The sequence below is a fragment of the Mytilus trossulus genome, chromosome 5, assembly GCF_036588685.1.
Source record: "Mytilus trossulus isolate FHL-02 chromosome 5, PNRI_Mtr1.1.1.hap1, whole genome shotgun sequence".
NCBI classification, from domain to species: Eukaryota; Metazoa; Mollusca; class Bivalvia; order Mytilida; family Mytilidae; genus Mytilus; species Mytilus trossulus.
Genome location: NC_086377.1, coordinates 87166200 through 87179054, shown reverse-complemented (window position 1 = coordinate 87179054; position 12855 = coordinate 87166200). Strand labels below are relative to the sequence as shown.

The window sequence follows — 12855 nt, the reverse complement described above, 5'->3', positions numbered from 1 at the left end:
TTTACCATCTGATGCATCCATCTTTACTGCTGAAGCAGAAGCAATAATTTTGGCTTTGAAATTTATTGCTTCTTCAGATAAATCCAAATTTATTATATGTTCGGATTCACTTTCATGTTTACAAGCTATACGAAATACTAAAATTAAAAACCCAACAATCCTGAAAATTTTATATGTAATGAGGAATTTAAAAATTCTTCTGAAAGAAATAATATTTTTATGGGTTCCGAGTCATGTTGGAATCCTTGGAAACACAGCTGTAGACCTTGAGGCAAAGAATGCCCTGGGTGACCCTCTATCTAACTGTGATATACCATATACTGATTTTAAATCTAATATTAGAGAATATGTTTTTCATATATTGAAAAATAAATGGAGTAAAAAAGATGATAATAAATTGCATGAAATTAAACCTAGTTTAGGCAAACCTTTTGATAATATTATGTGCAGAAAAGATCAGTGTGTTATTACTAGATGTCGTATTGGTCATACTAGAATAACACACGAGTATCTTTTAAAAAATGAAGATGAACCACAATGTGTTCCTTGCAACTGCAAGTATACTATTAAACATGTTTTAATTAATTGTATTGACTTTGCTGATATTCGTAAGAAGCATTTCAATGTCAATAATATGTATGATTTATTTAATGATGTTCCATTTACAAATATTGTTGCTTTTTTAAAAGAAATTGGAATTTATTATAAAATATAAAAATGTTATTATATTTAAATCGATTTTAATTTTTATCACGTTATTTTACTGTTGATTTTTATTTGTATATACTCAATTTGCTTTAGTCAATAATTTTAGTATACTGAAGGACTTTTTGTCTTATTTTAAAATATGCTTTAAATTGTAAAAATATTCGAATTAGCTCTCGCCGCGATATAGCCTTTTTGTGCTAATGCGGCGTAAAGCAACCAACAATCAATCAATCAATCAATCTTCTGGTTTTATATCTGTGTGTACTTCTGGGTGTATATCTGTGTGTACTTCTGGGTGTATATCTGTGTGTACTTCTGTTTGTTCTTCTGGGTGTATATCTGTGTGTACTTCTGTTTGTTCTTCTGGTTGTATATCTGTGTGTACTTCTGTTTGTTCTTCTGGTTGTATATTTGTGTGTACATCTGGTTTCTCTGATTTTTCCTCTGGTTGGGTTGATTGTTCCACTTGGTTTTTAGATGCTTCAGTTGGCTCCTTTAAATTACAGTATTTTAAAAATCTTTATTGTTAATCTGATTCAATATTTTTTGTTTCTTACGTAAAATATTACGGAACAAGAGGCGATATAGAGCTTGAATCTCTTATCATGATAAAGCTACACCAAAAGTTGCTTGTTATTAGTTGGTGACAAGATGTATGACTGATATAGTCATATTCATAAATTCACAGTTTTAAACTTGATTTAGCTTTTTAACTTTCCATTAGAACATCACTGATGATTCTTATTCAGGAGAAACATTTGTCTGACATGCACAAATATTTTATGCCTGATATCTTTGCTTAATTTTATACCATACATCATTCCTGTCAAATTTGGTAAAAATCAGTCAAGTGATATTCATGTTGTTGAATTAAATGTTGAGAGAGTAAGGAAGGAGATAGACATGGTCTAAAATTTGCTCTTTTGTATTTGATGGATTATATTATAACAGTATCATGGTTATGGCAACTTAATTGGAATAGTTATTACATGTGACTGTAACAAGAAACACATGATCAAAATTTGGATAATTAAGATGTATGTACTTACTTTATCTGTTGGATCAACATAAAAATCCATATTTGCCATCAGGACAGAGGCCTCTCTATAATAAAGTAATTAACTTTGTCAAATGTAAAGAATCAAAATTTCTTTATACAAATTGAGAAAAAGAAAATCATATCAAAAGAAATTCATTCAGAAATTTGAAAGATTAAATTGTACACTGTTATAAGAAATGATTTGCATACATGTACATGCATAGTTGATGGATTGATGGATAGTTGTTTATGTCCAGAAGCATATTCAGGACAAGAACATAATAAGGATAAATGAATATTAACCCTGCTTTGTACTAGACTAACATGCTGAGCCAGATTTTTAATGTGCTAGCTCACAAGGTAACAGGTCGCAGGAAGACATGTCACTTTACCTGGATACATTATTCTGACTCTTTGATGACAAGTCTTTGCTGTAACTCCTCAATGATGTGTGCTTGATGGAATAGCAGAAAATAACAATTTTAAAGTCTTTGGTTGGACGCAGACGAGGGTTGAACCCACAACCTACTCAAGGCTATGCATAGTTGATACAGAGTTGTACATTCTTAAGAAGTATCTTTAAATTGATAGTCAGAAGTCCCTTTAAAGTATATATCCAAGAGAAATATCCTGTCATGCTCACCTTAGTAAAGAACTATTTAATACAACATCTTCCAAAACAACGACAGGACTGATCTCCCGGCTGTCTGGAACTTCCATTTCACTACAATAAGTATTTTCTCATCATTTATCATTTTTCAGAAAAAAGTTCAGATTTTGATAAATAAACCAGTAACACCCTATAGCTAATAGAATGCAAACTTATTATAAAATACAAATACAGTTAAATATACAGTGATAAGGTGGGATTTTTCAAGTGTTTGTTTTTAACATTTCCTTTTTTCTAGTCACCAATATTTGAGTAGACAGCTGTTCTTAAGAATGTCGATTTAATCAGATAATAAAATTGATAATGAAAATGGGGAATGTGTCAAAGTGACAACAACCCGACCAAATAAAAAAACATCAACAGAAGGTCACCAGCAGGTCTTCAATGTAGCGTGAAATTCCCGCACCCGGAGGCGTCCTTCAGCTGGCCCCTAAACAAATATATACTAGTTCAGTGATAATGAACCTACCTGTCATCTTCATAGACTAGAACCTTTGCTGTTTTCCTCTTTGGTCTGAAAAAAAAGAAGTTTAAAGGTAAATCGAATGACAACAAATAATTCTCTGTGAACTGAAATATTTTTCTGTTTCATAATGATAATTTGTCATATGATATTGTAAAAAAAGTATACATGTGTGTGAAATTTTAAACAATCATCATAATAAAATGGAGAACAAGAATGATCATTTAACTATTTTAAAAACTTTTTACCTCAATTTCACAGAATTAACATTATCTTCTACAGCATAAACAGGACTCATTTCATTATCATCACTGCTTGGCATTTCAATGTTGCTACAATAACAATTGTATTTAACTAATTACTATATAAGAATTTAAGGGCATTAATACTTATTAAAGGTGCCAGGCTTATCAATTTTTTCTACCCCGGACACTATTTTGTCTAACATAAGGCCCATCATGACGCTTGGATTAAAATAACTGAAGGATCAATTAAAGTAGAAAGTTTAAACATACAATACATTAGCAAGATCAGCCGATAATGAATCAAAATCAAAATGTTGTTTTCAAAACGTTACTTAAGAAAAGCATTGAAAAATTACTGAAGTCATTTAATTGGTTACATGGAATTGAATGCATTTATAATAAAAAAAAATATGCTCATTGCTGTATATTTAAAAAGTCAAAATCTTATGTTTTGACATAAAAATTTGATGTTAAGAATAATTTGTATAAAGTTTGGATGAAAGGTGTAAAGTACTGCACAATGGTGACCCATTATTGCATAAATCATACACTGTGATGTTTTTTAGCACAAAAATCTTAAGCATTTGAAAATCTATGTTGTTTTCTTCAAAATTAAAATAAGCACATAGGCCAAGTAAGTTTTTTGTTCTAATTGTTTTACATTTGTCATTTCGGGGCCTTTTATAGCTGTCTATGCGGTATGTGATTTGCTCATTCTTGCAGGTGGAACAGTGACCTATAGTTGTTAATATCTGTGTCATTTGGTCTCTTGTGAAGAGATTTTTCATTGGCCCCGCACCTTCATTTTTATAGTGTTTAGTACATAAATATTATATCAAAATTGCTTTCAGATGATACATACTTGTTATTTTCCAAGAGTACTTTTGATGATTTTCCACCTCTTCCTCTACCACGACCTCTGCCGCCTCTTGTTTTGGATCTATAAGACAGACACAAGATACAAATCAGATGAGCAGAAATATAAATGCAAATTGTACAAGTTTTATGTTTTGCAACAAGCCTGATGAGGAAAGATAATATGATACTGGTGACTGATAAAACTATCCGTCTTTCTTGAAACTGTTTGTGTTCCATTTAGTTAAAATTTCTCATTTTCAGTCAGCCATGTCAGTAGGCCATAACATTTTTAACGGAAAATATGTATACCTATGTCTAATACAATGTGCTGTAGCCAAAAAAAAATATCTACCGGAATTATCAGTATCTATTCAAAATGATTTAAATCACAGGCTGTTTTGAACTTTCCATGATCTTTTACTTTTTATGTGCTGACAAATTAAAATTTAAAAAATAAATTTAGAGAAACATTTCACCTTTCTGAAAAAAGTCTTTTCAAATCTCCTCTTCTTTTAGGAACTTCTAAAGCATTGGGCGGTTCACTAGAAATACATAAAAAAATATTATTTCAGTGTACATGCATGACAAGAACAAGATCTATTATAATTTAAAGTATTACTTTAGTTTTTGGGAATATGAGCTTAGATACATAATGTCTGGTTTCATTCACCCTTTTAAATGAAACATTTTGTTTATGTTAGTTTTCTTTTGCTGCAATATGGGTTTCCTTTTCCACTAACATGACTTCAGTATTGTTAATGAAATAAAATGATTCAAGACTGACTTAAATCTTGACCTGTCATAGATGAATTACATTATGCAAATTTAACAGTGTTCTCTCCTAGTTTTAAATAATGTCATAAATCATGTTATGAACAAGTGTAGACACAGACCTGCATTCATAGTATTTAACATTCTGAGGTTTTTGCAAGGCAGTACATAGTCCCCTACCAGTTGGAAAACAGTGTTCAAAAACAATATTCTAACCTAATCTGTAACTTGTCATGTTAAATCTATATACCCTAAACCAAATCCATATCTTTAATCATTAAGCGGTATACTACTGTTGCCTTTATCTAACCTTGTAATTTCATCAAATTCAACCAATTTCAAGGTATTTTATAGAAAAAGAAAGTTCCATGACCACAAGTTTTTTTATTGAAAATTGATCGTACATAAACCCATAAGTATTTTACAGAAGTTTAAAAAAAATATCGTTGGTAATGTATACACCACATCTTCCCTAAACGGAAATGCACACCAGTAATAAATGGGGAGTATCTTTTTGAAGCATAAAACGTCTGGAATGTAAATAGAAGGAATAAGTTACACAAATTGTTTATGAACTTCCATCAATGGTACATATGCTGTGACCAAGCAAAACTACATTATGTGATAATTTATATGACTTTCATAATTACAACCTATCTTTTGATAGTTATTCCAGTTACCTGGACGAATTAGCAAGGACTGGTCGTTTAAAAAACAAAAGACAAGCAAAGGAGGCCAAAGGGAAAGGTCGTGCTGAAGAAATCTCGAATTCGGTTTATGGAAAAATGGTTGTATGGTCAAGTGAATTGAAGTACACTCGTCCATCAGAAACCACTCCAAACCAAATTTACAATGTTCACATTGTATTAAAATGTTACTTGTGTGTGTCTGTCTTCCACCCAAGGATGTTATTTTACTTAATCGCTGTGTTAGGCAGCAACCATTCGATTTTCTGGGGGGGGCTATGGTTTTTTTTTCTGTTCAAACATTTTTTTTCGCCTTCGGCGAAGAACAATTATTTTTTTTAGCGACAAACCTAAACAATTTTTTTCTTTCAATTTTATCATTACATATAGTGGAAGCTGAGGGTGAAACAAACAAATTTTATTTCTCAGGGTCCAAAACAAATTATTTTTTTCACCAAAACCTGGCAACAAACTTTTTTTTCCAAAAAAAACATAGTCCCCCCCCCAGAAAATCAAATGCTTGCTGCCTTACAATGTCAAACCCTTAAATTGATTGAGTTGAGAATATGTTTAGAAACATCTAGGAAAAACAGATATTATAATTGGAGGGTGCTTTGAAGGGTAATAAAGTAATTTAGTTGCAGATATTTCACATTTTGCTCTCAGATTTCAAATCTCTGTACTTGAGTATACAACACCATCACATCGATAATCCATTCACTAGTTTTTGGGTGAGAAAAATCTGTTCTCGGCAAATGATTGGTTGAAATTTAATTGTGACGTTAAATGTTATTGGTTTTTTTTTATTTTGTTATTGTGAGCGAAAGAAGCACGTCACATAATAGGTTGTTATTAATATTGATGTTTCTTTCGGCTGCCTGATAGACCCTTTGATAAAATATTTGTCTGTGACCTTTAAACGACAAATCTATTATTTTACCAGCGTGACGTAAAAATATCATTGTCATGTACATGATGGACAGTACAGCCAAACTGTGCACCTGGGAAATAGACGAGGCATATTTTGAACATGGTACGCAAGCACACACCGCGATATTTTCCATATGTATTTTATTTCAATGTTTCACTTAATTAACAAAGTTACATGCTACGTCAATCTTTAAAGACCAAAATGTTGCAAAAGACGTATCCGACCCCCATGACAAGTATGTTGTTGTCCCCGCTGATAAAGCGCCAAATAACATCGTTTTATGTGTTCAAGTCATTACATTAACTGCTTGATAAGCTAATTGGGTATTGACAATTCACTTGGAAACTCAACATATACCCTCACAACACTTACAAAAGTGGAAATCCTGGATAATTAAAGATTCTATGTTCTATGGAATGTCAACCAAAGATGAAGAACTGGATCTTCCATCATTGTATTGGATACCTAAACTACATAAGTGTCCTTACAAACAACCGAATATTGCTGGGTCTTCCTAGTGCTCCGATCCCCAAGGGTGACTGGGGTATAGAAATATGGTCACTTGGTCTTCTCCCGACCGGCAGTATAACGCTTGCCGAAGTGGGGCGTCCGTTTGGCTGTGCGGGATGTATCAAGTTCGCAGTCACGTCCGGTCAGAAGGGGACGTTAAATCCGATGGCTCGTGTAAAGAGAGTGCCACGCTCTTTGCACGTTAAGAACCCTTGCAACAACTCTTTGAGGGGTCCGTAGGTGGCCTGTTGCAAGGCAAAATTTCTGTCCCTATCCAATATACCCTCATTTTCCAGTGGCAGTCCAAATTTCCCCGACCATCATCCTAGATGGCCTCTTTTACAACTACCTACCTATTGTATTTATTGTTAACTTGTTCTCGTCCTGAATATGCATGAAATATTTGCCACTGGACGTTAAGCAACCAACAATCAATCAATCAATCAATCAATCCTAGTGCTCCACAAAACCTCTTTTTAAATTATAAACATCTATTTTATCAGCAATCAAAGACGGGGCTTCAAAGTTATTGTGAAACTGCCTATTCTAGAGGTGGCGTAAATCAGATGTGGATACTTAAAAATTCCATAGATCTTTTAGAGTACATACAATCTAACTCTCCTTCATCTTGTAACAGTATTAAAACATTTGACTTTTCTACTCTTTACACAAGAATTCCACATTCTAAAACTTAGAGACAAATTGAAAGAGATGGTATTACTTTGCTTCATAAAAAAGAATGGCCAACGTAGATACAAGTATCTGGTCTTAGGAAGGAATAAATCCTACTTTGTAAAGAATCACTTGGATTCAAACAAAAAATTCTCTGAAACTCATATTATCACAAGATGCTTGATTTCTTGATTGACAACATATTTGTTACGTTCGGAGGACGTGCTTTTCAACAGAATGTCGGTATTCCAATGAGAACAAACTGTGCCCTTCTACTTGCTGACTTGTTTCTTTATTATTGTGAGGCTGACTTCATGCGGGAAGAAGAAAAAAGAAGTTAGCAATATTCTTTAACTCTACTTTCCGCTATATAGATGATGTTCTATCACTAAACAATTCAAAATTTGGTGACTATATAAACGCATCTATCCCATAGCGCTAGAGATAAAGGATACTACATATACAGTTAAGTCGGCTTCATATCTTGACTTACATCTAGAAATTGACAATGAGGGTCGATTGAAAACAAAACTACGACAAAAGAGATGATTTCAGCTTTCCAATTGTGAACTTTCCATTTCTAATTAGCAACATTCCAGCAGCACCTGCATACGGGGTATATATCTCCCAATTGATACGATATTCCCGTGCTTTCATTTCCTATTATGAATTTCTTGAAAGAGGGTTGCTGCTTACAAGGAAGCTATTAACCAAGAGTTCCAAATGGTGAAGTTGAAATCTTCCCTTCGTAAATTTTACGGACACCATCACGAGTTGGTTGACCGTTATGGAATAACCGTTTCACAAATGATATCGGATATGTTCCTTACGTCGTAACTACAATCACCTTCCCTTTCATGAATCTGACCTACCGAATAAGACTATTTACCGGATTTGTAATCACTTAAGCAACACGACGGGTGCCACATATGGAGCAGGATATGCTTACCCTTCCGAAGCACCTGAGATCACCCCTAGTTTTTGGGTTCGGTTCGTGTTGTTTATTTTTAAGTTTTCTATGTTGTGTCATGTGTACTATTGTTTTTTCTGTTTGTCGTCTTCATTTTTAGTCATGGCGTTGTCAGTTTGTTTTATATTTATGAGTTGGTGGGACCCCTACCCAGTACAAGGGAAAAATACATTTTGCTGACTTGTCATACTCTTATGAGGACTTTGTCTCCAGTCTGAAAAAACATTATTTTGGCAGTAGGCATGGCAAAGGGCCTTGCGACAGAGAAATCGGAACTGTTAAAAAAAGTGTTGTCCTCGACATTAAAAGTAGACGAGCAAAAGTATCTGACGCAAAGACTTTTTATGAGTATTGTAGAAAAGAACTAAACAAACCCAAAGAACCATTGGAACATGTACATTTCAAAAGGACCTGTATTTATATACCATTTGGTGAAAGAAATCGAAATCGTGAAGACAGGTAATCCCTTAAGGCTGTTAAACAGACTAGAATGTACCATAGTTATAGTTGTATTCAAAAAAAGGTAATAACACATAGAGAACGGTCATGCTTTTGCATGCCATGCATCACTTTAGATGGAATTTGTGAAAACGAGAAGATAATAGGAAAATGGATAGTCTCTACTTTAGAGAAAAGGGCGAGAAGACGAAGACCAAATGACTATGCTGAGGAAATTGATGAGCAGGTAGATGATGGAGACCAATGATGTTAAAACCATGAGCAAATATTACTTTTACCCCTCTTTCCTTCTCCTAAAATTTATAATCATGTTCTTATTTTATTTATTTTTTTAGAGGAGTTTTAGCAGAACAAAACGGACACCATGGATAATTTAATTAAAATAAAATTGAGTGAAAGCAATTAAATATTGTTATTTTGATGTTCACTATAGTATTCCTTTAAAAAAATCATATCAAATTATTAAACACACAAAGTAAGAAAAACAATGAAATAACCTTTTATTGTTGTTCATCATCTTGGAAGTCATTATGCAGTTTTCAACTATGAATAGTTTCACATATATATATCAGAGTAAGTTCAGGACGGCCCCTGATCTAAATAAGAAAATCGACTTTTAGTACATTTTTATACATGGAAAATGGAAGTCTCTCTGCTGGTGTCCTTGTTACTTGCAAAACATTAAACTCATTCCTTCGATATACAGTAAAGAGAAGAATACAAAATACTTGAAAGAGTACTTAATGGGTAAATAATAAGTTTACTTTTCATTAAGATTGAAACTAGGGTAATATACTCCATTCTTAATGAGATGTAATGAATATTCATATAATTATCAGAACGAGGTTAAGGTCGTATTCTAGCAACATGGCCGATAAACAAGATCGCTTACAAGACAGTTGTGGAACACACGATTTAACGATCGTTCCACCAATAATATTTGGATTTGTAGAAGATATACTTAAAGGCAGTAGCCAGAGCCTTGGAATTAAAGAAGTATCAAAGGGTTATAATTACTTCAGCGAGAAGTACGTTACAAATATTACTGGTAAGTTATTGATTTTTGTTCAACTTCCGCCTTTTAGTTTCAGTGTTTATTTACATGTGTCAACTGTCCTCTTTTTCTCTAGTTTTAACAAAAAAAAGTACTCTAAATACTAATGTCTTCCATCCATTTATTTCCTCAGGTTTTTCTCTATGTTTTTCGCTGAAATTAAGAATTCTTCAGGCGACTGTTCATATCCATATATCAACGAAATTACAGATCCCATTTCTGATGGGACTATGACTCCCTTTAAAAAGACATGAAACTTTCTACCTTCCACTACTTTTTATTCTTTACAAATATATACCAGCAAGCAACATGAACAATTCCCATTTACTAAAAAGAATTGAATCTGTATAAAGGATGAAGAGCCTCATGTGTATGATGTGGCTGAAGTTACATGTATTTGTGACTTCATGGAACTTTATAGTCCAAATAATCTTGACATCTTGAAAGGCTATTATTTTTTTTCTTTGACGCCTTAGTTACTCGCAGGAATGCATCTAAGCAAAAATGTAAAATAGCCTTCCAAGACGTCATAATTAGTTGGACTGGGACCTTTGTTAGATACATGTACAAATGTATGTACTATGATGTATAACAATTAAATGTGGTATGCCCATATGCCACAAACCCTCCTTAAACGACATTAATAAATTGAAACTGCTAGCATTTAAATATTTTGTACATGCAAGTTTGATTACTTGACTTTAATTACTTAAAAACTGTAATACTGTTCAATTTATTGATACAATGTAATTAACACAGGTTTGGTACGAGTGTATACATACATGTACAATAGATGAATATACATGTATGTAAGGAGTAAGTGCCTGTAATCTGCAAGAACTTCTTTGTCTTTTTCAGTGCTTAAAGTGGATAATGGATGCCTAGTGAAAGGGAAGTGCCACATGTCACAGAGAAAGAACGAAAGCCCACATGACATTGAGGTATGATATTTGATATAAAATCAACATCTGAGAGTATATCTTTATTATAAAAAGAATTGGATAGACCAAAAAAGATTCAATTGATGACTGTTTTTAGTGCGAGAATGGGGATTCATTAGATAATGACAATTCAAATTATAGTTATGTAAAAAGTTTAAATTTTACTTATACATGAATCATTTTTTACTGAGAATCTGGTGTTTATTAAAACTAAATTTAATTGTCTGAAAAGTACAAGCAGATATATGAATAATTTTGATATGGACATTACACAAGGATTATTTTTGGCCATTTTTAATCTGGTTTCTTTTATCATGTTTATTTTCATTCTTACCTTTTCAGTACGTAGTTCTACAACGGCAACAGCTTATAATTATGATGCCACACAATGAAATTTAAGAAATCAATTGAAAGTGTTTCAGTGTCGATGTAAAATTATGTGATATTTCTTAGTATGTTAACACTAATGACATCTATACACAATCCTTGTTAGTATAATTGGCAATTACACCCATCTTTGATGAGAAATCGAGGTTCGAATCCTCGACAAGGAGTATAGACAGTGTTAACTGCTCTTTTATGCTGTAAGCAATATTTCACTTTTGCAAAAAATCATACATTCATGACATTTAGAGTTTAATACAGCCTGGTTTCGAATAAAGCCAGTTAAGAACTTTGAGCTTTCAATGATAGAGTATTTTATGGTTTTCTCCATATATAACATGATTTGATACTGTATACATCTTAACATCTTTCAGTAGTTTATTATTGTTTCTGTTTAATATTAATGAAACTTTTATATAGAATGGACAATTTTTTTTTTAAAAGCTTGCCACATTGTGTTACAGCTGTATGGACCTCTATATTTGATTTTGGTTGTGTTTGTAGTTTGGTTGCTGTCTTATGGTAATTTGTGTACACTCTACATCTCTGTTTCTTATATGTACTTATAAAACATTTAATATATATATGTAGTCCCCAAGAGTGACTGGGGAATAGAAATATGGTCACTTGGTCTTCTCCCGATCGGCAGTTAAACGCTTGCCGAAGTGGGGTGTCCGTTTGGCTGTGTAGAATGTATCAAGTTCGCAGTCGCGTCCGGTCAGAAAGGGGACGTTAAATCCGATGCCTCGTGTAAAGAGAGTGCCACGCTCTTTGCACGTTAAGAACCCTTGCGACAACTCTTTGAGGGGTCCGTAAGTGGCCTGTTGCAAGGCAAAATTTCTGTCCCTATCCAATATACCCTCATTTTCCAGTGACAGTCCAAATTTCCCCCACCATCATCCTAGATGGCCTATATTACAACAACCTCCCTTTTGTTTTAATTGTTAACTTGTTCTCGTCCTAAATAATCATGAAATATTTGCCACTGGACGTTAAGCAACAAACAATCAATCAATATATATATATGTAAAGGCATTTTCTGCTTGAAATTATGTATGCATGTATAACAATGATTATTGTTGCAGATCATTTTATTGGATGGACCTATTCTACAGGCGAGTAAATGCTCATGTGCAATTGGAAAATTGGGAACGTGTGGCCATGTAACTGGTTTATTGTTCAGCCTAGCTCATATGAAGACAAGTAATTACAGATCTATACCATCTGATGTTTTAAAGACTTCATTGCCACAATCCTGGCACATGCCCAGAGGTGAAAAGGTAAAAGGAAATACAGCAGATGATGTTATTGTGGTAGGCAATGACACTAAATCACCATACAGACAACCAAGAGGATTAAGGTCAACCCTCTACAACCCAATTAAAGTACCTCTGCCTCCTGTCTCTGATGTATGGTCTGCAATAGCAGACATAGATAACACCTGTTTTTTGTTGTCGGTCTCTTCACACCACAACACATCTACATGTAACATGA

At 33.3% G+C, this 12855-nt stretch overlaps 1 protein-coding gene across 1 annotated transcript; it reads right to left on the bottom strand.

Annotated features, from left to right (window-relative positions):
* Positions 1-943: 943 nt before the first annotated feature.
* On the bottom strand, positions 944-9511 carry LOC134718416 (uncharacterized). Its single transcript, XM_063580917.1, has 8 exons — positions 9480-9511; positions 4460-4525; positions 3988-4065; positions 3129-3212; positions 2887-2931; positions 2391-2471; positions 1758-1812; positions 944-1201 (listed from the first exon to the last, which is right to left on the bottom strand). The coding sequence occupies exons 1-8, from the start codon at positions 9509-9511 to the stop codon at positions 944-946; spliced, it is 699 nt and encodes a 232-aa protein (XP_063436987.1).
* Positions 9512-12855: the final 3344 nt, after the last annotated feature.